This window comes from Cebus imitator, unplaced genomic scaffold (assembly GCF_001604975.1).
Source record: "Cebus imitator isolate Cc_AM_T3 unplaced genomic scaffold, Cebus_imitator-1.0 Scaffold572, whole genome shotgun sequence".
In the NCBI taxonomy this organism is placed as follows: Eukaryota; Metazoa; Chordata; class Mammalia; order Primates; family Cebidae; genus Cebus; species Cebus imitator.
The window spans coordinates 798882-823629 of NW_016107887.1; the positions used below are offsets into that span (position 1 = coordinate 798882).

At 52.5% G+C, this 24748-nt stretch overlaps 1 protein-coding gene across 1 annotated transcript in view; it reads right to left on the bottom strand.

The window, feature by feature from the left end:
* The window catches only part of GLI2 (GLI family zinc finger 2), a 255617-nt gene that overhangs the window by 14337 nt on the left and 216532 nt on the right, over positions 1 to 24748 (bottom strand). The window contains exons 6-11 of the mRNA XM_017516078.2: positions 14387 to 14588; positions 12720 to 12933; positions 11287 to 11409; positions 7950 to 8084; positions 4472 to 4621; positions 185 to 349 (exon numbers count right to left, since the gene is read on the bottom strand). Coding sequence (XP_017371567.1) covers positions 185 to 349; positions 4472 to 4621; positions 7950 to 8084; positions 11287 to 11409; positions 12720 to 12933; positions 14387 to 14588 — 989 coding nt within the window. The remainder of the gene's footprint in view (positions 1 to 184; positions 350 to 4471; positions 4622 to 7949; positions 8085 to 11286; positions 11410 to 12719; positions 12934 to 14386; positions 14589 to 24748) is intronic.

Genomic DNA, 24748 nt, shown 5'->3' on the forward strand with positions numbered 1-24748 from the left:
GTGGCAGAGAGAGACTGGTCTGTCCAGGTTTCAGTCTTGGTCTGTGTCCGAGGATGTGCAGCCGGTCAGGGGTGGGGGATGGACACCAGGCACCTGGCTATCTGCTGGCCTGCAGATGCCTACAAGCCATAGGGTATTGGTGGGGCCCTCGTGTGCATGCCCAGTGTGTGCCCCTCGGGGGTACCTCGTTGGAGTGGGTGCGGTTCTGGTGCTTGGCGCGGTCCGAGGCGTTGGAGAAGGCCTTGTTGCAGCCCTCGTGCTCACACACGTACGGCTTCTCCCCGGTGTGGGAGCGCAGGTGCGTCTTCAGGTTCTCCAGGCGTGAGTAGGCCTTCGAGCAGCCCTCGAACTAGAAGGAGGCGGTTCAGTCAGTCAAGGCTTCCCAGGGGGCCGGGCTGCTGATTCCCCTGCCCTGCTCTGCTCCACCCCATCAGCGCACCCAGAAGCATGCGTTTTAAAGATGTTACTTTCCTTTCCTGAAAACATGGAAAGGGCTGAAAAGTGCAAAGAGAAAATGAAAAACCTGGCTGCCCAGGGGGTGCCACCACTGACAGGCCGGTAAGTTTCATTCTGGTGACTCTGCAATTCATCTCCACATGTCTTTAAAACCAAAATTGGGAACATATCAAGTATTCAGTTACATATTCTATTTTTTAAAATCAGCAGCACATTCCTGTATCATTAAACTCTAAACTATTACTTTGAACTGATTCCCAGTACCACTCTCGATTAGAATTTTTCTGCACACTAAAATGTGCTGAGAATAAAATTCAGTCTTTCAAGTCCTTCAGTGACTGGGCCACCCTCACCTTCACTCTGGCCACGCTGGTCTCCTTTCAGTTCTTTGACCCCACTAAGTTCTTCCTGGCTTGGGGCCTCTGCCTACCCAGTAGTAGGGAACCTACCCAGAAAGGTTCCTTTCTGGCTGGAAACTTTCGCAGCCCCCACCCAATCTGGTTCCTGGCCCAGGTCCCTCTGAGAGCGTTTTTCTAATACTTTCAATCACAACACACTATCCTCTCTCCGTTATTCCCCTTGGCATGATTTATAATGATCTTAATCATTTTGCTACCCAGCCTTCTTACTAGAATACCAGCTCCACAGAGCGGGAATCTTCTGGGTCTTGTTCATTGCTGTGTTCCTAATATTTAGCGCCTAGGCACTCAAGAAACATTTTTGGGAAAGAAGGAGGAAAGGAGGGAGCAAGGGAGAGAGGAAGGAAAGAAAGGAGGTGGGAGAGAGGGAAGGAAGGAGGAAGGGGAGAAGGAGGAGGAGATCATTGCAGGGAGCTCTGCAGCTATTCCAAAGATACTGTGGTTACACTGAATGGATGTATGAAAACTGCCCTCAGGAGGACACCCACATCCCGGTAGGAGCTGTCTCATTCCTCACATCCTCCCCTTTATTCCTGACCCGTCTGATTGAGCACGCTTGGCTCCAAATGCCTTTCATCTGTTTCCACAACTCACAGCTCATATCATCAAAGGGCTATGATTTGCCACCACTGAGGATGTTAAGAAAATAACTTGTTGCAATGGGCCCCAAAGAGCCAGAACAATCTTGCAAAAGGAGGACAAATTTGGAGGACTCATATGTCCCAATTTACTTCCTACACATTGACAGTAAGAAAGACTGCATGTGGTATAAAGAGAGACACAGAGATCCACGCAATAGAACTGGCAGTTCAGAAGGAAACCCAGACACTTAAGGTCAATTGAGTTTTGACAAGCGTGCCAAGACCATTCAAGTAGAAAGAACAGTTTTTCAACAAATGAACTCAGACAACTGCGTAATCACATGCAAAAGAGTAAGTTTGGATCCCTACCTCATACCGTGTACAAACATTAACTCCAGGGAGGGCATGGTGCTCACGCTTGTAATCCCAGCATTTTGGGGGGCCGAGGCAGGCAGATCACCTGAGGTCAGGAGTTCGAGACCAGCCTGGCCATCGTGGTGAAAACCTGTCTCTACTAAAAATACAAAAAATTAGCCAGGTGTGATAGCACATGCCTGAATTCCAGCTACTTGGGAGGCTGAGGCAGGAGAATTGCTTGAACCCGGGAGGCGGAGGTTGCAGTGAGCCAAGATGGCACCACTGCACTCCAGCCTGGGTAACAGAGGGAGAAGACTCTGTCTCCAGGCAAACAAACAAACAAACAACTCCAGATGGACCAAAGACCTCAATGGAAGAGCTTTATTATAAAACCCCTTATACACACATATATTTCCTTTTAAAAATTTTTAAAATTTTTTAGAGTGCCAGTATTCAATATTTCTATAAAGAAAAGTCTATCTTTATAAACTATAAAACTCTTAGAAGAAAACATAGAGGTAAATTTTTGTGACCTTGTATTAGGCAATGGTTCCTTAGCTATGACGCTAAAAGCACAAGCAATTAAAAAATTAAACAACCTCAAAATTAAAAACTTTTGTGCCTTAAAGAAAAGTATCAGAGAAATGAAAAGAAAACTGAGAGAATGGGAGAATTATTTGCAAGTTATATATCTGATAAGGGTCTAGTAACTTAGACATATAAAAAATTCTTACAAGTTAATAACAAAAAGAGGCCCAGATTTCAAAATGGGCAATATTTGAGTAAACAGTTCTCCAAAGAAGATACACAAATGTCCAGTAAGCTCCTGAAAATGAAGTTCAACATCATTAGTCACTAACTAGGGAAGTGCCAATCAAAAACACAATAAAATACGACTCTATACCCACTAGGATAAGGCTAGAATAAAAAAGACAGGTAACAACCAGTGTTGGTGAAGATCTGGGGAAATCGGAACCCTCATTCGTTGTGGGTGGAAAGTTAAAATGGAGCAGTGTTTTTGGAAAACAGTCTAGTAGTTCCTCAATTGCCATATGACTTAGCAATCCCACTCCTAGTTACACATACCCAAGAGAAGTGAAAACGTTATGTCCATGTAAAAACATGAACATACATATCCATATTAGCATTATTCATAATAGCCCCAAAGTGAATGCAATGCAAATATCCATCAACTGATGAATGCATAAACAAAGCACAGTCTAGCCATTCAATGGAATATTATGCAGCCATGAAAAGAAATAAAGTACGTGTGCATGCTACAACACAGATGAAACCTTGAAAACGTGTTAACTGAACGAAGCAAGACACAAAGTCACATATTGTATTATTTCAGTTTTTATGAAATTTCCAGAATAGGCAAATCCATACAAAGAGAAAGCAGATTAGTAATTGTTCAGGGCTGTGGGATGGAGAGAATTCGGAGCGGCTGCTAATGAGTACAGGGTATCTTTCTGGGGTGATGAAAATGTTCTGAAATTAGTAGTAATTGTTGTACAAATTTGGGAATATATTAAACACAACTAAATTGTACATTTTCTTAAAAGGGTGATCTTTATGGTATGTTCATCTCTATTTTTGGTAGTGATCCATGAGATAATGGCTTTGTCCCCTTTCCACAAAGGCACAGAGAGTTATTTCTCAATAAAAAAACTGACATGCCAACAAAGGTAGCATATTTCACTGGATCCTGGACACCACGGATTTTAAGACAGTCTGACTTCAGAGATACTAAGGTGAAAATAAAATGTATGTCTCAGAATCTATGAAACAGGAATTCACAAAGAGGAGTTCCCAGATGTTTCAGCTGCAGATAAAACCACGTCTGCTTGTGTGGGGCAAAAAAATAAGTCTCTCGAACTATAGTCATAAATCCTGTTGACCTCCTAAAGGAGACCATAGAAAAGGTCTTTGAGCTCACTAAAAAATAATAATAATAACTCAGCTGGGAGCTGTGGCTCAAGCCTGTAATCCCAGCACTTTGGGAGGCCGAGGCAGGCGGACTGCTTGAGCCCAGGAGTTTGAGTGGCCTGGGCAACATGGTGAAATCCCATCTCTACAAAAAACCCCAAAAATTAGCTGGATGTGGTGACATGCGCCTGTAGTCCCAGCTACTCAGGAGGCTGAGGTGGGAGGACTGCCTGATCCCAGGAGGTGGAGGCTGCAATGAGCTGCCTGGGTGACACAGTGAGACTTTCTCAAAAAACAAATAAACAAAAAACCTTCAACCCAAATGAGTTTTAACCCATCATGGCTCAAGCTCTGAAGCACCAATGATGTTTTTTTCCTCTGCAGAGTGCTATGGAGTAGTCCCTCTGCCCAGTGTCACCGAGCCAAGCAAACTGCAGGAGGCAGCTCTGCCTTTGGGCTGACAATCACAGACACACTCACACATATTTCTCTGTGCTTACCAAGACGCTCACACCCAGAGAGCAAATCCATCAATGTCTGGGACAGCACGAGGTGAGGGGCCTCCAGTACCCAAACAAGCAGAGTGGGAACAGGCTTCTGTCCCAGAGCCCCTGCTGTGGCCTGCTCCACCTGGTATGCCCGTGGCCGGCCACCTCCGAACACGATCCCCCTGGCCAGGCTGACGGGCCGGTCCTGATGCCGCGGCGGGGGTGGGGAGAAGCCACTCACCGTGCACTTGTGGGGCTTCTCGCCTGTGTGCCGCCGCATGTGCACCACCAGCATGTACTGTGCCTTGAAGGGCTTCTGCTCCCGCGTGCAGGCCTGCCAGCGGCACACAAACTCCTTCTTCTCCCCGTGGATGTGCTCATTGTTGATGTGCTGCCGGGAGGGAAATGCCCAGGAGTGGGTAAGCAGGGCCACGAGGCCCACAGACCACCTCCGGCTGTCAGCTGACCACCCGCCCCGGCACGCCTCCCGCACGCCCCCGGCCCTCCTCGACCTGTGTGCAGACCACCCACCCTGCCGACCCCACCTATTATGTTCAGACCACGCTCCTCATTGCCCATCCCACCTACTACGTGCAGACCACTGACCTAACAAGATCACCCCTACAAGCCAGGCCACACCTCCTCATGAATAATCACTAGCTGCCATTAAATGAAGGCCTACTGCGTGCCACTTATCTTCCCTGCATTTTCCAATCAGTCATCAAAGTGACCATCTGTACTGGGCAAAGGCATCCCATGCACCCCAGGCTGGGCTCAGGGCTCTGGGGTGAGACGCTCCCAGGCTGCAAACAGTGGGCACTAATTAACCGCAGCGAGGCAAGCGTCCCATAGTGGGGCGTGAGAAGCCTCTCCTAAGCTTGGCCCATTGTTTCAGAGGTTTGTAAATAACATGTTTTGTTATAACAGAAAAACAACACATGCTCATTTCTATTTTTGTATTGACCCATGAGATAATGGCTTTGTCCCCTTTTGACAAAGGCACAGAGAGTTCAGCGGCCTGCCCTGGGCCCTGGCAGGCGATGTGGCAGGGCCAGATCTGACCTTAATGGTGGGCTCTGGGCACTGCGTGGGGCTCACCCTGGGAGAAAACAGCCTAGGCGAGTGAGGCAGGAAATCCAGCGCAGCACGACTAACCCCGCGTGTCTCTCGGGTCAGGCGGGGCTTTGCTTCCCCATCCCGATGGCGAGGCCAAGACAGTCAGGTCTTGGAGGCCTCTCCTTCCTCCTCCGTTCTTCACTTCCTCCCAGCCCCACTCCCACAACCTCTAGACCCATACTGTCTGCTGCAGTAGCCACTTGTCCCATGTGGCTCTTGCACACTTGAAATATGGCTGGCCCAAGCCGGGACGGGCTAGAAGTGCAAACTAAACGTCAGTTTCAAAGACTTAGAATGGAAAAAAAAAGAATATACAATATCTCAATAATTATGTTTTCTATTAACTACCTGTTGAAATAATATTTCAGATATATTGGGGTAAATAAAAAATATTAAAATGAACTACACCTGCTTCTTTTTGCTCCTTTTAAAGGCACCCCTAGGACATGTAAATTACGTGGGTGGCAGGCATTTGCGGCCTGCAATATTGTTCTGCTGGACTCTCTGCTGCTGTGGACCTTTGCCACCTGCAAGGCTGTCCTGAGAGCTAAGCATCAGGCACTGGCAGTGCCTTGCCCCAGAGGACAGAAAACTGTCAGATCCTCACACCTCATGAGACTGGCCCCATTGTCATGCATACAAATACCCCTGTTGGAGCATGTGAAATCTATAGCGCTTTGAACTTCCAGAGAAATCTTATCATACTACCCTCACTTTCCATTTTTAAAGCCTTTCAAATGATAAAAATGCCTCCTGACAATGCCTTTCATTTATTTCTTATTGGTTTACTTAGCAACAAATTGTTAATAATCGACGGGGGCTCCAGCTCGCCTGTGCGCCTGTTCCATCCCTCTTTCCAGGGAGCAGAGAGAGACAGACACAGACAGAGCTGGGTGAAGGGGTCTGCTTTTTCCAGGGCCTGGTGGCCGTGGCCACCTATAGCTGTAGGACAGTCCAGGGCATCGGCAGAAGTCCCTGGTTAAAGCCCTTCCTTCCAGGTTGGGGACCCTCAGCCTTTGTTTGAGGAAATCCATGCCTGCTCTTGGAGCTGACCCACTTATCACAGAGCACGTCTTTGACATCCTCATCTGCATGCTCTGGCTTTGGCCATCCCCTGGCCTGAGAGGCTGTCCCTCTCTCCTCTTTTCATCTGACTGATTTGTTCTGCAACTCAGGACGCCACGGCCCCTGCTCCGGCTAGGGCTTGTTTAGCCCACAGAGGTGGCATAAGTTGAAAATTTAAATCTCAGATCCAGAGGAGGTTAGATAAAACCTTGGTTCACCAGTTCTATGTCAGCTGCACTCCTTTGCTGGGAAATTCTGGTCTTCTGGGTGAGAACGGTGTTTGGGAGGAAAAACTCCAGTACAAAAGAAACCTACAGTATTTGGGAGCAAGTTGCATAAACAGAAGAAACAGAGGGAGTTGGTGTGTCCTAAATGCTGAGTTCGCAGAGCTGGGGAGAAACAAGCACCTCTGGGATGGCTTCCGAATATGAAGAGGAGACGTGTGCATACGCGTGTGTGCGTGCACATGTATGTGTGTCTGCTCTTCCCAGCAATCGGGGCTACTAATTTAGTGAGTTCATCTTTGCAGACACTCATTCACCAAGGAATGTGTGTTGGGAGTTGGGAGGGGGCTTTCTTGAATTTAAGTTCTTTTTTGGATGGAGAAGAGAGAGCCATGAGGGGTGGTGTGGGGAGCAGGAGGAGGAAGGAGGGAGCTGCTAGGTGCAGAGCGCCTGAGAGCCACTAAGTGCTGATGAACATGACTGAGCACGCTGTGGAGCAGCATCACCCCCCTTTATAGGAAAAAAAATGAGGCTTGCAGAGATGGAGTTGCTTGCTCAGAACCACGCAGCTGGTTGTGGTGGGGACAGGTTTGGAGCCAGGTGTCTCCCACACCGAGCCTCCGCTCTGCACGCTGCACACATCACCCTGACTGCCACATAAGGGACGCTGCAGTGTAAGAGTTTGTAGTGAGACCAAGACGCCTACCCTGAAGGGCTCGCCGGCTCCCATGGTCGTCTCTAATTGCCTGAGCCGTCAGTACTAAGGCATTGTTACGTGGCCTCCTCTCTGATCTTGGGGTAGACACCCCCCTGCACCCATATCCACTGGGTATCTGAGAACAGTCTCCAAGAGGAAATGGTCAACTCCTTCTATCATGGGAGAAGCTTCTTTTATTTATTATCTTGTGGATGCTGGCTGGTTTAACTAATTGTATTTCCCTCTTTGCACTGGCTATTAGGAATCTCCCAAGAGAAATAGTCTATAGTACAGAGACTATAGCTCAAAGCACTCGGTTTTTAACACTAACTCTATTCCTGGCTTCATTTTATTGTTCCCTTTTTCCTGATAGTCGCATTTACTTATTTTTTCTTTTAATCTCTTATATTACGTATGTATTGGAAGCTGTCTTAAAAACAGGCAGGGCACACATAAGTAATCATGTCTCCCACTTGCAGGGGATGTGGCCCGGGCATCTCTGGGGGCCTCTTCCTCCAGCCCCTTTTCTCTAGTAGAGACCCGGGAAGGCTCAGCATCCTGTGCGGCCTGGGCAGTCCCCCGGTGGGCTGGCTGCTGGGTGGGGCTCGGTGGCTTACATGCACCAGCTGCTCCTGGGTGTCGTACTCCTTGGTGCAGTCTTCCCAGTGGCAGTTGGTCTCATAGATGACCACCTCAGCCTCCTGCTTGCAGTCATCCCTGTCCAGGTCTTCCTTGAGGTCAGCCAGCTGCTCCTGGGAGAGGGGAAGGGCATACCCACATGAGCCGTGTCCAGACACCTGGCCCTGAAAAGAGGTCGCTGTTAGTCCCATGCATTCTGTTACAGGTGTGGATGCAAGTGTGTGCCTGCACACACAACACATGCATGCACGCACACACACACACGCGCACACACACACGCGCGCGCGTGCGCACACACACACACTCTCTCTCTCTCTCTCAGGAGGCTTTTTAGCTCCTTTCCTCAGCTCAGCCCGTCCACAGCTCTCCTTGTCAGATGGCCTGTCCTGGGCCGCTCCTCCTTCCTCTCTAGTGCCCTCTTGTCCTTGTTAAGGTGTTCTGTCACTCCCTGGGTCTACTCCATGCCAGGAGAACAGGAGAAAGGCGGGGTGGGGTCTTTTGTCTGGTTTGATTTCCGCCGTGGGGAAGCAGTTTTTCTTGCCACAGCCCTAACACACGGGCATCTGCATGATGTGATTGTATGACAGGGAGAATCTGACGCCCTCCCCATGAACACACAGTGTGCTCAAGGCTGCCTAGGTCTGGACTTGGGTCTCCAGACCACATTAGGGCCCATGAGGCCAATTTAAGGAGGTGAAGGAAAGACCCCTGAGACATTCCTTCACCTGATCACAGGTACCTGAAATTCTTTCACCTGGTAACAGGTGCCTGAAATTCCCTTCAAAGAGGACAGTCTTTTGCTCTCAAACTGGCAACAGGCTGAGAATTAACCTGCAAGACCATCCCTACCCTCACAGATGCTAACCAGGGCCACCCTCTGAGCAGGGGACATGAGGACAGGCAGGTACCTGCCTGGGGTTGGGACATAGAGAGAGGCTCAGATGCCCCAAGTAGGGACAGAAAGCCTGCGGAGGGCCTACAGGGGCTGTCGAGGACTCCCCAGTATTCCACTGGTCTCCTAGGCAGGCTGGGAGCAAAGCCGGGCACAGAGGCAGATGTTACCAAGACTTGCTTCACATTTCAAACTCTCCAAAAAACAGCAGGAAAATGTCTTTCCAAATAGCCTCTGGGGAAAGCATGTATAGTCAGGCTCAGGGGGATGAATGACCTCACCCCATAGTCAAAAGGCCTGCTGCTCACTGGCTTCAGAGGCTCAATAAGGTGCCACAGCTGCCCAGGTCACGGTCTCACTCCTAATGCCCAGTCCCTTTCTGGGAGTGGCAGAAAGTGGCCTCAGGACGCCCTGCTGTCAGTGGAGACTCAAACCCCAACTGATTTTTCCATAAGAGCTGCAAACACCTCTTCCAAGAAGGGGTCCTGGCTCTTTCTCAGGACCTTTCAACTGATCCACTTGTTCTGAACAGAGAGGTAACAGCATGTCAGACGAAGCTCCGGGGGCTACATTGGCACCACAATCAAAGGAAGGCGTGGGAGCGTTTCCTTTCCAGATCTTTAGCAATGGGATTGTCTGGGGCTGTTGGGGTGAAACGGTGGGGAGAGTGGACCAGAGGGCCTCCTACCACCCTCTCCACGCTATGAGAAAAGCTGGAAGTCAATTTGCTATTTCCACCGGCTGCACGCCCTGCTCACTCTGAAGACTTGGAAAGCTGACAGGTCACACTCCAATCAGAGGGCAGCACAGAGGTGGGTAGGGCCTCAGGGTTACACTGGGCATCCTTCTAGCCTGCAATTTCAAGGGCTTCAGCAGAGAAGGTTCATTATTCTGCAGTTTCTGCCAACGGGGAGAAAGCCCAGCCATCCACCTTACAAATGAGTCAGGGAGCCCTTGTTCAGTGAATCAGGGCACTGAGTGACAGCGGGGCAACCTCCCCACGATAAGCAGCTTTCCTAACTGACACGTGTGCAGAGCCAGGCTGGGCAGGCAGGAGGCCCTGTGTGCCCAGCCTGGGTTGGTGGGTGGGCATAGGGCTTCACCGGCGTGTGGCCATGGGGTTCCCAGGTGCTCAGTGCCTGCCTGCCTGGCCCCATCCTCGCCATTCCGGCATGTTTATCTTCCCTGGATATGTGCCGTCCTCATCAATTTCATCGGCCCCTGATGATGGTTGGCCTCGTGGAAACCATGCATCATGCTGAGACTGGCTTTGGTGTCAGCAAAGGGAGAAGAATTTGTCACCAACCCCTCTGTTTGCCTGACAATAACAGAAGCCAATATTTCATGAAAATTAAGTGCCTAGAGCATGCCTGATGGCTCACGGTTTTGATAAAGGATGATCGGCAGATGCAGGGAGATGGGGATAGGAGGCCCCGAGCATCCTTGGTACCCAAGCTGGGGCTTCTGTAGTAACGGATGGAGACCGGGCCACTATGAGAGGGCTTGGGGGGCCAGGGGCTTACTTACCAGGTCAATAGGCACGCCATGGCCTTTACAAGACAGGCCCCTGCTCCAAGAGTAGGGGCTGCCTGCCTGCTCTCTTGGAGTGGAAGAGTTTCCAAAAGTGGAAGGTTTCCAAAAGGACCAGCGCAGGGACTGGGTCACAGGATAGGCCTGCATGGGGCTGTGGGCTGCTCCGCTCTTCCCTCCCACCTGAGCTTGTCCTATTTTCCCCTCACCATGCCACTCACTGACTCAAATGTACGTTGAATCATTGGAAAAGACTGTGTCAGTGACTACACACTTGTGTAAACCCTGGTGACATGGAACCCAGTCAGGCACTTCTCCCACAGTGCCACCTCTCGAGAGCTTAGAGTGCAGACCGGGAGACAAATGGGCACACAGCATATGCCCTGAAGTGACCCATGAGCTAGGCTGGGTGTTTGGGCCTGGAGCTAAGTCCTATTACCTAGAAGAATCAGGAGGGACTGAAGAGGCAGTGAAGGAGCCAGGGGGGCAGGTGAAGTTCCAAGAGTGAGAGCAGCCCAGAGCGACCTGAGCCATTCCAGGGACATGAGCAACTCAGCTAGGCTGTGGCTGGTGCTGCTCACAGGTCAGGTGTGGGGAGAGATGGATGCAGCCTGAGACAAGAAGGATGGGTAGGCAGAAGTTCATTCACTCACTCACTCACTCATTCATTCATTCATTCACCAAGTGTGTGATGGGTATGTAGTATGTTCAGAATGCTGGGAACACAGTGGTGAGACAGTCACAGCTCAGCATTCCCACCCAGTCCTCCCTGGGTCACTCATTCATCCATGCAGCAAGGCAGCAAGCCATCTATTCACCACCAAGCGTACAGCCCCAAGGCAGCCCACAGGCCTGGTCCTGGCTGGAGAGTGGTGTGGCAGGCGGCAGGTTACCTGCGTCAGTGCCAGAGGGGAGGCCGGCCGCAGGCCCTCAGGCTCGGTCTTGACCTTGCTGCGCTTGTGAATGGCGACGGGGTTGATGGTGCTGCTCACAGCCGACTCACTGCTCTGCTTGTTCTGAGGGAGGGTGCAGAGGACAGCCTGTCACTCAGGGGCAGGGCAGGGATACCCCACATTCTTTTGGACTTTAGGATGTCCCTGCACAGACCATCTGGGCTAACTCTGTGTTTAAAGTATCAGAAATAGAGTGCCCAGCTCAGTCCTCCTGCCAGGGGCGTGTGTCCTGCTACAGGAGTACCCAGACCTTGGCATGCCAACCCCATCTCTCCACCTCTGCCTCCCCAAGACTTCTGGGAAATGGGAAAGAGACCTTCTCTTTGGAAAATGCGGGACACCCTTGCCCTTGTTCTGATGAGGCTCAACTTCTCAGCCCTCCAGAGCAGGGGACACTGTGGGTCTGAGAACAGGGCCTGGCCAGCCCAGAGCCCGGGTCCTCAGGAGAAGGGTTTAAGGCCTATAAGGTAGTATTTCTGGAGCTGACAGCCACCATCAGGGAAGGCTCTGGGGAGCCACCAGGAGCCCTGTAGTGGAGAGGGAGGACATTCTGGAACAGGGGACACTTCTAGAGGCCGTGGTGTCCTATCTTCTTCCCAAGGATGCAGGCACATCCAGGCTCTACCATTTGCTGGTGGGTGGCCTGGGGTGGCCCCTTCCCCTCCGGCACCGTCACTGTCAGTGCTCCCAGGTTCCGGAGACTATGGGGGCTCTGCACACATGAGCTCATTTATACGCACAATGACCCCACCTAGGTGCCAGGAACCCCACTTTGCAGATAAGTTCGTGCAGGCTGCGAGAGGAAAAGAGATTTGCTGCTTTCAGGCAGGTTAGGATCCCAAAGATGGTCTGACTGACGCTAAGGCCTTTGCTTTTTCATCTCCTTATCTGTAAAACAAGACTTCATTTGCCAAACAATAATGGCACCTAGGATGTGCCAGGCACCGTACTAGGATGCTTAGGCATGCTCAAGGCCCGTTGGAAAGGTCGAATGAGGCGGCATATGAAAGCCTGCTGTAAATGCATGCTCTGCAACTAAACTGACAGTGTTATAATGATTCACTCACCCACCCATGACATGTGCTGGGCGGGGAGCACCTCCACGGTGCGAGGCCCTGGGAACTCGAGGCTTTCCCTATCTACTTATTATGCTTCTTGGACAGGAGACAGCAGAATTGAGACGCTGCAAGCTTGCCATGGACTGAGCCCAGGTCTCACCTTTCTGTCATGTGGCCTCTGCCTAGAAGGCACCCCAGCAGCCAGAGATGAACCCAGAGTCCCTCCATAAGTTCTAGGCATGAGCTGGCAATAAACAGCCCTCATGTGGTCTGGATGATCACCCAGTGGCCGCCCTGGCGTCTGCACCCACCTACCTGGTTGGCGTCACTCAGGCAGTTGCTGCTGCTGCTGAGCTGGGTGGGCGTGGCATTGACGGAGGTGAGGGCCATGGGCTGCTGAGCCAGGAAGGTGGGTGAGGGCTGGATCAGGGGTGGTGTGTGTCCAAAGGCTGACCCCAGACCCCTCTGCTGGCTCAGAATCTGCTGGTAAGCCACGGGGTTGATGGGGTGGGGGAAGGTGAAGGCTGGGCTGCAACAGAGAGCAGACAAGGAGGTGGGGGTGGGGCATCAGGGGCTCTGTTAGGTTAACACTTCTTAGAGAGAACCTTGCCCAGGGGATAGGAATGGGCATGTTGCTAGCCCCACCATCACTGTGGCTTCCTCACTGAAGAACCAGCTGTGGCTCCCTACTGCCTGCCACTCACCTTCTGTGATCAGCTCCCAGGTTCTGCCCTAGGATCCAGCTTTCACCCCTGGCAGGCTGACACCCAGCAGGGACGAGGCTCCACCTCATCCTCACACCCCGGCCCCTCCACTGCTGTGATACCTAGTTGTATGCCTGCATCACTGCTCCCTGACTACGTGAACCCCATGAGGCCTCTGAATCCTGTTCTGATGTCCCCTCATCCGGGAATCATGCCATGAGCCCTCCAGCTTCCATTACTCTCCTCTTGTTACTGCCCTTTAGGCTCTGTCACACCACCTGCATGAGAGCCACTCTTCACACAGCAGGACACCCAGGAAGGATTGGCGACGCCTGTTGTTGAACCGTAAAAGACACTGTGGCTTCCTCCTGCTTCCTTTTGCATCACGTGCTGCAAGGTGGGCTGGGACCTGGCAGCCATGTTGTGAGGACACTCAAGCAGCCCTAAGCAGAGGCTCACAGACGAGGAACTAAGGGCACTGCTGAGAGCCCCGTGAGGCCATTCTGGCCCAGCCACGCCTTCAGTGGGCTGAAGCACTGGCTGATAGCCTGACTATGGCAACCTGAGAGAGCTGGAGCTCAGCCTGTCTCAAATTCCTGACCCTCAGAAATGGAGTGAGATAACAGGTGCTTGTGGTTTTAAACTGCTCAGTGTTGCAGCCATTCATCAGGCAGCAAAAGATAACAGATACACTGGTTACTCCTATCTCCAGGTCCTTGGGACAAACTCTCCTGACATTCCTAACACCTCCTGGCATCTCTCGGAGGTGCTGGGGAGGCATGTGAGTTTCAATCAAGCTGGCTGGGGTCTGAGTCCTCAGTCAAGGGTATCACACAGGGGGAAAGGGTGGCTGGTGCCAGTGAGGCTTGGGTGTGCCATGACGCAGCTGCAGAGGGAGGCCTGCTGCCAGCCCAAAGGCTTGCTGAGAGCACGGGCCACGGCCACGTCACATTTTGTGTGGTCTCCAAGGTTGACCAACACTTGGCTGCTCCACCAAATTCAGTGAAATACTAGGAAAACCACCTTCGACCTCAAACGTCTTTGATTTCACGTTTGAGTCATTCATGACAGCCTTGGTCCATGATGTGCTCAGATGTGATCAATTTGATCACTATTGGTTTTGAATTCATTAAAGAGGTACAAGTATGTGGATTCACAAATGCCACAAGTCCTGTCTTTCTCTTCGGGTTAAAAGCAGCCACTGAAAAGCCAGGCCCTCCCCACCAGGCCCTCAGCCCAGCTCCCGTTCTCAGCCCTCTGCTTGCCGGCAGGGCTTACCTGAGGGTGCCCGCCGACAGGTGCCCATAGGAGCCGCTGGCCGCTGAACTGCTGCGGGAATTGTTGATGTAGGCCACCAGCGAGTTGGGTGAGGTGCGGATCATCCGCTGCAGGTCCAGGCTGGCGTCTGAGAGCGGGGAGATGGACAGCGCCCGCTTGCGGCTCAGGCGGGGCGTCACCCGAGGGCTGGAGAAACGGGACACTGTGGGACAGCCAACACAAGACAGGTCAGCATCGCTGGGGATGCGGGAGGGAGTGACAGGTAGGCAGGGGACAGGAAGAGCCTGTGACGATGGTCTAATAAGAATCCCAGCTCCGCCAACTTTCCAGTTGTGGGCTCTTAGACAAAGAATGTTACCTCTAGGTCTCAGTTTATTGATCTGTAAAATGGACTGAGTAGCACAAGGCATGGTGAGGACTGGAGAAGTGAATGAATGTAAGGTGTTTGGACAAGTGAATATGAGCGCTGAGCAGAGTGTCTTTACCATTAGGTGCAGAGACCAGGGCTGGAACCCAGCAATGCTTACCACACGACTGGAGTGTGCATGAATCAAGTGAGCAGCAGTTCAGTGGCCTCTCACCAAGGAAGCCCACCTGGGAAGCCCACCTAGGTCAAGAAACAGGGCTTGGCCAGTACCCACAGGCCCCCTGCATCTTCCAACCCAAGGGCAGCCGCTCTCCTGGCTTCTAACAGCTTAGTGCTGCCTACTTCTGAGCTTTGTGTAAATGGAATTTTAAATACGCTTTCATATCTGGCCTTCCTCATCCACATGGTCAGTTTGTACGATTCATCCACGCTATTGTGTGTGGGAGATGCTCGCCTGTTCCCACTGCTATGGAGAATTCCATGGGGAAGGGAATGAATGGAAGTCAATGCTCCAAGGTCATGGGTCATGTTGTATCTGAAATCAACACTAAAGTGCACCCCTGATAGGGAGTTTGCCAAGCAGAGGTCTGGATGGCTGTGTGGACACAAGGATATGCCCTCAGCCCTCGCCAGCTGCTGTCACACACCTACATGACTGCAGAAGGAAAATGGCCTTGCCCCTGACAAGTGTACCCTGCACCCCAGGGCCACAGGCTCTTCCACTGTGGTTCCAGACTGCGCCCCCTCACGGTGCCCCCATGAGGATTCTAGGTCTCTCCCCTGCACAAACAGTGGCCTAGAAACGGTCTGACAACATTGCTGGATGACTCTCCACATGCCAAGCGTCCCACCTTGTCCAGACCCTCCCAGGGCCAGTTTCTCTTTTTAAAGGGCTCTAAAATGCTGACCACCAGGGTGGGCATGAGGTGTAAATTAGGTGATGCATGAGAAGTGCCTGGCCCAAGGCAGGGCACAGTAAATGCTTGGGCCTGTCCTTGGCTTTCTGGACACCTGCACGGAGTAGCCTCTTCTCATGTCTTGCTGGCCCCTGCCCACCCATTCTCCTTTCCATGGCCTCCATGTTCCCCATGGGCTGGTGGTGTCACCCATAAATGACGCTGGGGGCTGCTCAAGCATATCCATGTTTGCACTCAGCTGTTCTGGGCTTATGATGACTGCTTTCCTCCCTTCCGCCTGCCCAGACCTGCTGAGACCCCGCCTGGGTGTTCCCTCCTCCAGGCAGGCTGCCCCGACTTCAGGGTCTGGCTCCTTGGGCCTCCTGCTCACAGTCTACATGGCCCCTTGGCACTCCCAAAGCTTTCCTGATGGCTCTCACCACTGGCCTCAGGGCTACTCTGAATCATGCACGTGTCAGTGTCTTGTCTCCATAGCTGCAGGAGTACTGAGGGCAGGGTGTGATGGCCTGCAAGCCTCTGAGCCCCCCTCCATACATACCAGTCCCCAAGAAGACTGTGTGAGGGCAGAGCCCACACCCGCCTACTGAACAAGCCACATGCCCTGGGATCCATGCTGAGCCCTGGGGGCTACCATGCCCGGCCCAGACTCACGCTTGGCTGCAATTCTGAAAAGACCTAGGGATCCCTGGGGAGGCTCTTTCCTGCCAGACCACCAGGAGAAGCACCTCTCCAAGGCATGGAGAGGACAGAGGACATCCAGGACCATTGGGCCAAAAGTGGCTTCCAGGGTTTTCTCTCCTAACAGCCTCTTTAAGAGGATGAGGGGAGTCTGGGGCTACAGAGGGGAGTAGACAGCAAGCAGCCTGGGATGAAGGGATTCTGGGTAGAGGGACAGAGACCTGGGCTGGACCAGTGGCCTGTGGTGGGGTGACATGGGGGCTGCACACTTGGTACCCCGGGCTGGATCCATCACTCAGCTGCATGACTTGGGGCAAATTGTTTTAACTGTCACAGATTCCAGGTCTTCATCAATGACTCCAGCATAAAACCAGTCTCCTGCCAGCTCTGGCGTTACTTTGACCCAATGGGATGATGGGTGGGGAGGTGGCCCGGGCACTCCAGAGTGGCAACAGTTGGGACGCTCATGTGACCCAATACTTGGTAATCTTTATTTTCCACAAGAAGAGTTAAGTGATTTTAGGAAAGCTCCCGGTTGGAAAAAAAAAAGGTGAGTTAATCAGAACATTCTTTTCTTTCGACATCCTTGTAAGCTAATCTTTCTGCTTTTGCTGTTTATTCTATTGGACTACAAAGACTGGGGCTTACAGATATTTTAGTAAGTAGAGCTACAGTGGGTACACAAAACTCTCCACAGATGCTACTGGGGATGCCCACTTGTTCTGGCCCCACAGAGGGGCCAGGGCACAGCAGGTAACTCAGACAACTCCTTTCTCTTATGGCAGAAAGATCCTGGGCCACCTGCCTGAAGATAGAAGGAGGCAGGGAGGCCCATGGAGTAGACTACTCCACAGCCAGCCCGAAGGCTGCACTGCAAATGTGACCACCCACTCTAAACAGGGATCCAGGACAGCAAACAGGGGCATCCTGGCCGGAGTGTGCTCCTCTAGTGCACTGTCTGCATCCTGGCCGGAGTGTGCTCCTCTAGTGCACTGTCTGCATCCTGGCCGGAGTGTGCTCCTCTAGTGCAGCGTCTGCATCCTGGGTGGAGTGTGTTTCTCTGTTGCAGTATCTGCATCCTGGGTGGAGTTTCTTTTCCTAGTGCATCATCTGCATCCTGGCTGGAGTGTGCTTCTCTGCTGTAGTATGTACATAAACACCTGCTTCTGAATCCTTATGCAATTAATGGTCCAGTGACAGCCGGTGTTTCATGAGGCTTAGACCCGCTGACTCATTTAACAGCTCCCACCATCCTCCAAGCAAACCAGATTTGCAGATAAGCAAGTATGCTTGGGAAGTTAGTGACTTGCTCACGGTCACAGAGCTACAGAGGCAGGATTTCAATTCAGGTCCAAATGAGTCCTGCTGTCTAGAGTTTTTCAGGACTCAGTGTTCCCTCTCCATCTTCAGAGAAGTCAGCTAAGGCCCAGGGCCAGGAGGACTTCCCCTCCCACAGTTTCCGACCTCCCATTTTCAGTGGCTCTGAAGAATGAACCTTCTCAGAGCCAGCTGCGTCCTCGTCCTCTCCTCCTATCCGCATGGCAGCTCCCGCTCACCACAGCCAGGCTCACACTGCTGACCTGTGCCTGAACCAGCTCTTCCTACAGGCCTGAGCTCAGCACATGCCTGCCACTTGCACACTGGCAGAGCGGGAGACCCAGGAGTCAGCCTTCCCTCCTCCCTTCCACCACAGTGGAACCCACTAATGTGTGGGCTCGTGAATGCCTCTCAAAATCTCTCGTTTCAAACTCCACCCCCAGCACAGCCCACCACTTGCTTGGATCATTCTGGAGCCCTCAGCTGACAACTGTCCAATCCACAGTGCTCATGGCCAAGAGAGAGAGATTTTCAACTTGGAAACAGGATCATGTCCCTGCCCTCTCCCCAAAACTTTCCAAAGCTCCTCACTGCTATTACAAAGAAGGTCTAGGAGGCGGCCCGTGGGGTGCCCTCACTCCAGCCACCGCTCTCCTTCCAGCGCCTCCTCCCTGTCACCTGCACAGGTACTTGCGCAAGCCGCTTGCTCTGCCTGCAGCGCTCTCTCTGCTCAGACCTCAGCTGAGTCATCACCTCCCTTGGGACACCCTCCCTGACCTCCCTAAGTTGGGCAGATCTTCCCTATGCTCAGGCCTCTCTCTCCAAACATGGGTGGCTCTGGGGAGCTTGCATCCCCTGCTTGCTCCTATCTTTCTCACCATGCATTAGGGACTCAAATCCTTTTCCCGCCTGACCATCCCCAACACTCCAATACAGTTGGCACAGCCATGAGCCCAGTGGGAGGTGCCAAGGGCTGACCCATGGCACAGACGGGACATGCTGAGGAAGAACAGATGCACAGACACCTAAAGATAGCACTTACTCAATGCTATTATCACATGCGCTAGGACTCCTCCGAACTTTCAAGTGTGAGGTAATTTAATCTTCACCACTGCCCCATAAAGAAGGGGCTATTATGCTCATTTTACAGAAGACAAAACAAACGGCATTAAGTAACTTGCCCAAGGTCCAGGGACACCAAAACCACCTGCCACAGGGCCTCATGCTCAGGGTGCAGAGGAGGAGAGGTGTCTCAGGGCGACAGGGCATATGACTGCAAGAAGGCACAGGGAGGGTCCCCTGAACGGGAGGGGGCCCCAGGTGGACACACACACACACACACACACACACACACACACCAGGTGGACATGTACACACCCCCCAGGCGAACACCCCAGGTGGACACACCACCCCCAGGTGGACACACACACACTCCAGGTGGACACCGCCCAGGTGGATACACACACACACACACACACACACACACACCCCAGGTGGACACACACACCCCAGGTGGACATATACACACACCCTCCAGGTGGACATGCACACATACACTACAGGTGAACATACACACACATACCCCAGGCGGACACACACACATAAACACACACACCCCAGGTGAACAGACACACACACACACACACTCCAAGTGGACACACATACGCACACGCATACCCTAGGTGGACACACATATACATACCCCAGGTGGACACACATACACACACTCCAGGTAGACACACACACACACACCCAGGTAGATACACACACACACTGCAGGTGAACATACACACATACACCCCAGGTGGACGCAGGTACACACACACCGCAGGTACACACACACACACACACATACACGCGATGCAGAGGCTCATAGACAGCCTCTGCCACTGGCCTGTCAAGCCTGTCACTTTGTGGCTTCCTTGGAGCACATTTACTTAGCTTTCCTGAGCCTTTCTTTCCCTATCCGTACAATCAGGGCAGTGTGGCTTGCTTTGCAGGGCTGTTGTGAAGACACATAGAACACCAAGAATAGTGCCTAAAACCCAGCGGGCATTCCAAAATGAAGCTGGGTTTTGGATATGGCTTCTTCAAGGGCTAGGAGGACTGTTCCAACGGGCAGGGTGAGCCTCCAGTTAATAATGGAGTGAAGGACAGCAAGTCTAGAAGTAAAGATTGGGGCACGCAGCAACACAGCTGTCATTAGACATTCATTCACCCGCTTCCATTCGGCGTCCTCTCAGCTTCTGGGTTCTTATTTACTGAGTCCACTCCCTGTCAATCCTCACTTCAAAGGAAACTCAAAGAAAGATGCAGAAGTGAATTCTCTGAAAGATTCCTATTACTTACAAATGGAGTGGCAGATGAGGAAATGTGAGGAAAAACCATCAAACACGATATAAAGCAAGAAACCCACACACATCTTTGTAATACATTTTTTAAAAAGATTCTGCTGCTAATATTTGGATTCCCACCCTCTTGTGTGCCCCTAACAAGAGGAAACAGGCCAAATCTGACAGTGATATTCATCTCTGTTATCCCCGCCTCTCATGGGAAATATGTTTATTAATGCACCTCTTCCCTTGATAAATTACTAAATAGAAAGAAAAGCCTGGCACTCATTTCCCGTGGTTTCTCCTGTGATTTATGACGGAGAACACGGAGTAGTCATCTGTGGATGTGCCTGTTTTAATGCCGGTCGGCCACGGGTGACTGGCTACCTGCCCACCCTCACCTGGGTGGATGCCGACACCACCTGCCTCTGGACCCTGCTTCACTCACTAGTGCTTTCTGTTGCTCATTTACATGTTCATTCATTCATCCGTCAGCCCCCACCTCATGCAGTGCTGAGAGTATGCCAGGCATTGGTTGGACATCATGGGGACTGCAGGCAGGGAAGACTCTGACCCTGCCCTCATGGAGCTCACGGTGTAGGAGAGAGGTGAAGACAGTGCCTCGAAGCACCAGGCAGGATTTGCAAGGTGCCATCTAAGCAGGATTATTCTAGAGAATCCCAAGGTGGCCAGGAGGGAGATCATGGTTTTCCCTGAGGCAGTGGGAAGGGGAGGAGATGTAAGAACAGGCCCTGGACACAGGCCGACCCAGGTTCTAACCCTGCTTGCACACTCTGAACTGGGTAGCTGTGGGCAAATCAGTGGTTGTCTCACGCAGAATATGAACTACCAGCACCCACCCCAGGGGTGCTGTGGACTGATAACCAGTATATCATCTGTAGCTGTGGGTGGACTTCCATGGAGTTGGGGCTGGGGATCCCCCCAAGGCCTGCATGCCCAGGAGCCTGGGCTGAGGGGCAGGAAGAAAGAGCTTCATCCTGGCACCGGGTCCCAGGAGCCTTCTCTGTGCCAGATGCCATCCTCAGCTGGGGGCTGGGATGTGCTGTCACCAGGGCCAGCAAGACACAGCCTCGTAGCAGACTTCGGGTGCCCTGAACCCTCACTGGCTAAAACGTGTTCCTACATGGCCCAACTCCCTCACCCAGATATTTTCTGGCTCATAGAGGAGATGCTCTAAGGAAATTCGGCCTGAGGACCTTAACGCCCCCACACCTAGCTGTCCACAGCCCTCTTGCATCCTCTGATTGGGGAGTAGCAAGAGTCTGCATCATGGAGCAGGAGGATCAGACTTGCTGGCACCAAGGCCTCGCTGAGTGAGGAACACAGAGAACCAGGCCACGCCGCAGGTTCCTCACCTGTGAAGGGGCTTCGTGAAGCCGATGCGGTGGGACAGTTTGTGTGGCTTTACCAGATAACCCAGAGACACCGCAGAGCCTGTGCTTGCACACAGCCCCACCGCCTGACACTGGGCCCTGCAGTCTGCCTTCCTTTGCCTCAGTCTCCCTTCCTGCCTCAGGCCAGGCAAGGGATCCTGCCTGACTTGGGCCTCTGGCAGCTCCTCCACCAGCTCTTCCTGCCTCTCTGGGTTTGATCAGTGTAATTGGTTTCTGAAAACCCCCCGGATCCGCAGGTGGCATAAAGAACAGGCGTCAGAATGGAGGTGACATCCGAGCCAAATTAGTGTCAATGTGACAATAAAATGCACAGCTTGGAGGAAGTATGAGCTGTAAACAGACAACATTTCAATCGGAAACATCTCAATCTTCTCAATGAGGTGGAGGGGGGAGGGGGTGGCTGTTCTGTTGTTAAATCACCAATATTCAACAGCATAACATGGGAAAATTCCATGAGGGCCCGGGTGACAACCGGTGAATTCCTCGCTCTCCAGGGAGCTTCTCAGCAGAATGATGACCTTGGTTCCCTGACTGGTTCTCTATCACCTTCCCATGCAGCAGCACTCCTGTCTTCCTGCTGTAAATCAGGCCCTCTTTAAGAACAAGAGGAAATGGGCCTTCACCCACCACCAGGAGACCAGGGAAGGGGATTTCATCAGAGCCTGGGAAATCCGTCTGTCCTGCCTGTACCCGGCCTCAGCGCCCTGGGAGGAACGCAGGGCTTGGCTTTCCAATCCCACAGAGCCCATAGAGCCCTCTCTAGCTTCTGGCCTTTCTTCCACCACTGCAGTGTGTTCCCAAATGCAGGCTGCACAGACGGCCCAGATGAGGTTATTTGAGGTTTGATGGAGGCAGAGACAGGAACGTCCTCCTCAGACAGGGATGAGGTTTTCCACTTCAGGAAAAAATACAAAGTTCCATTTTAAGAAACATTTATTTAACCCCCAAAGGTGAGTCTGTTAAAAAAAATATTATTAAATATACAACCGTGCAGGTGGCAGTCAGCTAAGGTTTGCAAACGGGTGTGCTAGGGACAAGGTCCTGCAGGATGAGGACCCACGTGGAGTTCCCCCCTCCTTCACCCGCTCGCCTTCCTGCCTGGCAGAGCCCTTTCCATGCCTCAGCTGGACACTCAAAGCCTCCAGAAAGTTCTCTCCCCTGCAGTGCTCCCTCCTCTGGGTGCTGAGAAAGGAGGCTGGGTTGGGAGGGCGTCAGGTAAGGACGGGCATTCTTGGTCCCGGCCAGGAGCGCAAACAGGGTGCGCTGGAGCTCAGGCACCAGGAAGGCACGTCCCTAGATCTAGAACTGGGCCTGGTACACAGAAGGTGCCCAATCAACACCTGCTGAATCGACCAGTGTGTGTGCAAGAGACACAGAGACAGAGAAAGAGAGAGAGAAAGCCTGTTCTCCTGGGCTGTCCATGAGCTCTCCAGGCCTCTGCGCCTGCACAGAGCTCACATGCTCAAGGTCATGTGCATCGTGGCTTCCTGGTGTGAACACGTGCCCCTCAGAGAGAGCCAGGCCCTTCCACAGGTCTCCTGAGCTGCACTGCTGGTGCCATGGATGGCCTACACAATTTTCTCAATGAGAATTTGAGCAAAAAGAAACCTAGTGGAAACGCCCACTCACATTCTCTGCTGGGTGGTCTGGAGCTTTCTGGGAGGGACCGGCACAGACCCATGCAGCAGGCACCCACCTTTGAAAACACCTCCCCAGCTCCAATGGTTCACGAGGGGGGAGGGGCCTGGGGGACACCCCAGAGACAGGTCCAGGCTCAGACAGACTTGGGCCTGGCTGAGAGCCCTGGTGTGGGTTTCAGCGTCTCCTAGAGACACACGAGTAACCATCCACGCGGGTGTCAGAGCTGAGTTGCGAAAAGCATTTTTAAAAGTTGAAGTGAAAGTTCTGGTTCTAGTTGAAAACGGTTTTGGGAAAAAATACATTAAGTAGCAACAAAAATAGGAGATAATCCTGGACTATTCTAATTTTCTTGGATTGTAACTGACTGGGAACAAAGAGAAAGAAGTCATCTGCTTCTGAAATCCATGGAAAAGAAAAATGCCCCCACCTCCAACCCATGCCGGAACCGGAGAAACTGATATCCCGCCTCAGGCTGACTCTGGAATCTGGTGATGCTTCCCCCCTACCCCTGCATCCTGAAGCCAGATGTGCTCCCAAGGCAGAAGCGGAGAAGGCGCGGCGGGTGGGGTGTGATGAGTTAACCAGCAGACGCTGGAGGGCTGGGAGCTCTCGTGCCCACTGCTGAGCTAACCCCTGCACTCCTCTGCCTTCCTGCTTCCTGGAGATGCTCAGCCCTGGGAGCTGCCAAATTCTGAGCGCCTGGAAGGCAAAGCCACTCCCCAGCCCCTTCCAGTCCCCTGTGAGCCAACAACTATGTTCCTTGAGTGGTCCCTTCCTTAGCTGGAGTGCATCTTTCCATCCTAGTCTTTTCTAAGTGCCATTCACTCATTCACTCACTCACCTGACAGACACTGAGGGCCTGCTCCTGGCCAGATGTGCTCCCAGACCTGGCGGGGCTGGCCGCCTGGCCATATGTAAGGAGAAGCCCCAGCCAGTTCTAGTGGGGGGTGCCTTGGGTCCCGCTAATGCAGTGGAGCTATCTGGTGGCTTGAGAGGCCTGGAGCTGGATTCTTGTGGGGTCTCAGGAGAAGGCCTAGGGCACTGTGCTTTGGAAACTGTGCAGGAATGAGCTCAGAGAAATATCTGGGGACCTGCAGGTGGGGCAGTGCATGGCAAGACTGCAGCGTGCAGGTGGCGAGAGGTGAGCTGGAGAGGAAGACCTCTGGATGGGGTGCTAAAGTCTGAATTTTATCCTGAGGGGGCTAGAGGCAGTACAGGCTGAGCACAGGATGGATAAAGAGGGGGACACTAGGTGAATAGAAGCCATGGAGCAATGCTACAAGGGTGACGTGTCACTGGCTGGCCTGGGAGGGGTGACACGCCATACCCGGAGGCCTGGAGGACAGGATGGGATGGATGGGAGACGGCAAGGAAAAGGTCTGGGAGGACCTGGGACCTGGGCCTAGACAGCAGGTGGACAGAGCTGCCTATGATGAAGACACAGACTCCTGCAAGAGGGAGTGGACAGATACACTGGTGCGAAGAGGCCTGCGCCAGCGTTACTCCACACCTGCTATATGCTAGGCACTGGGCCAGGCTCACACGTGCCATCTCAGTCAATCTGTTTAATCCACGCAGCTCGCAGGGCTTGGGATCGCCACCCCACACCGCTTCGGTCCTGTCACCAGCTCTGGTCCAGCTACCACAGCGAGGACACCGTGCAGCCAGGCCTGGCCTAGGCCTGCCCTAGAGCT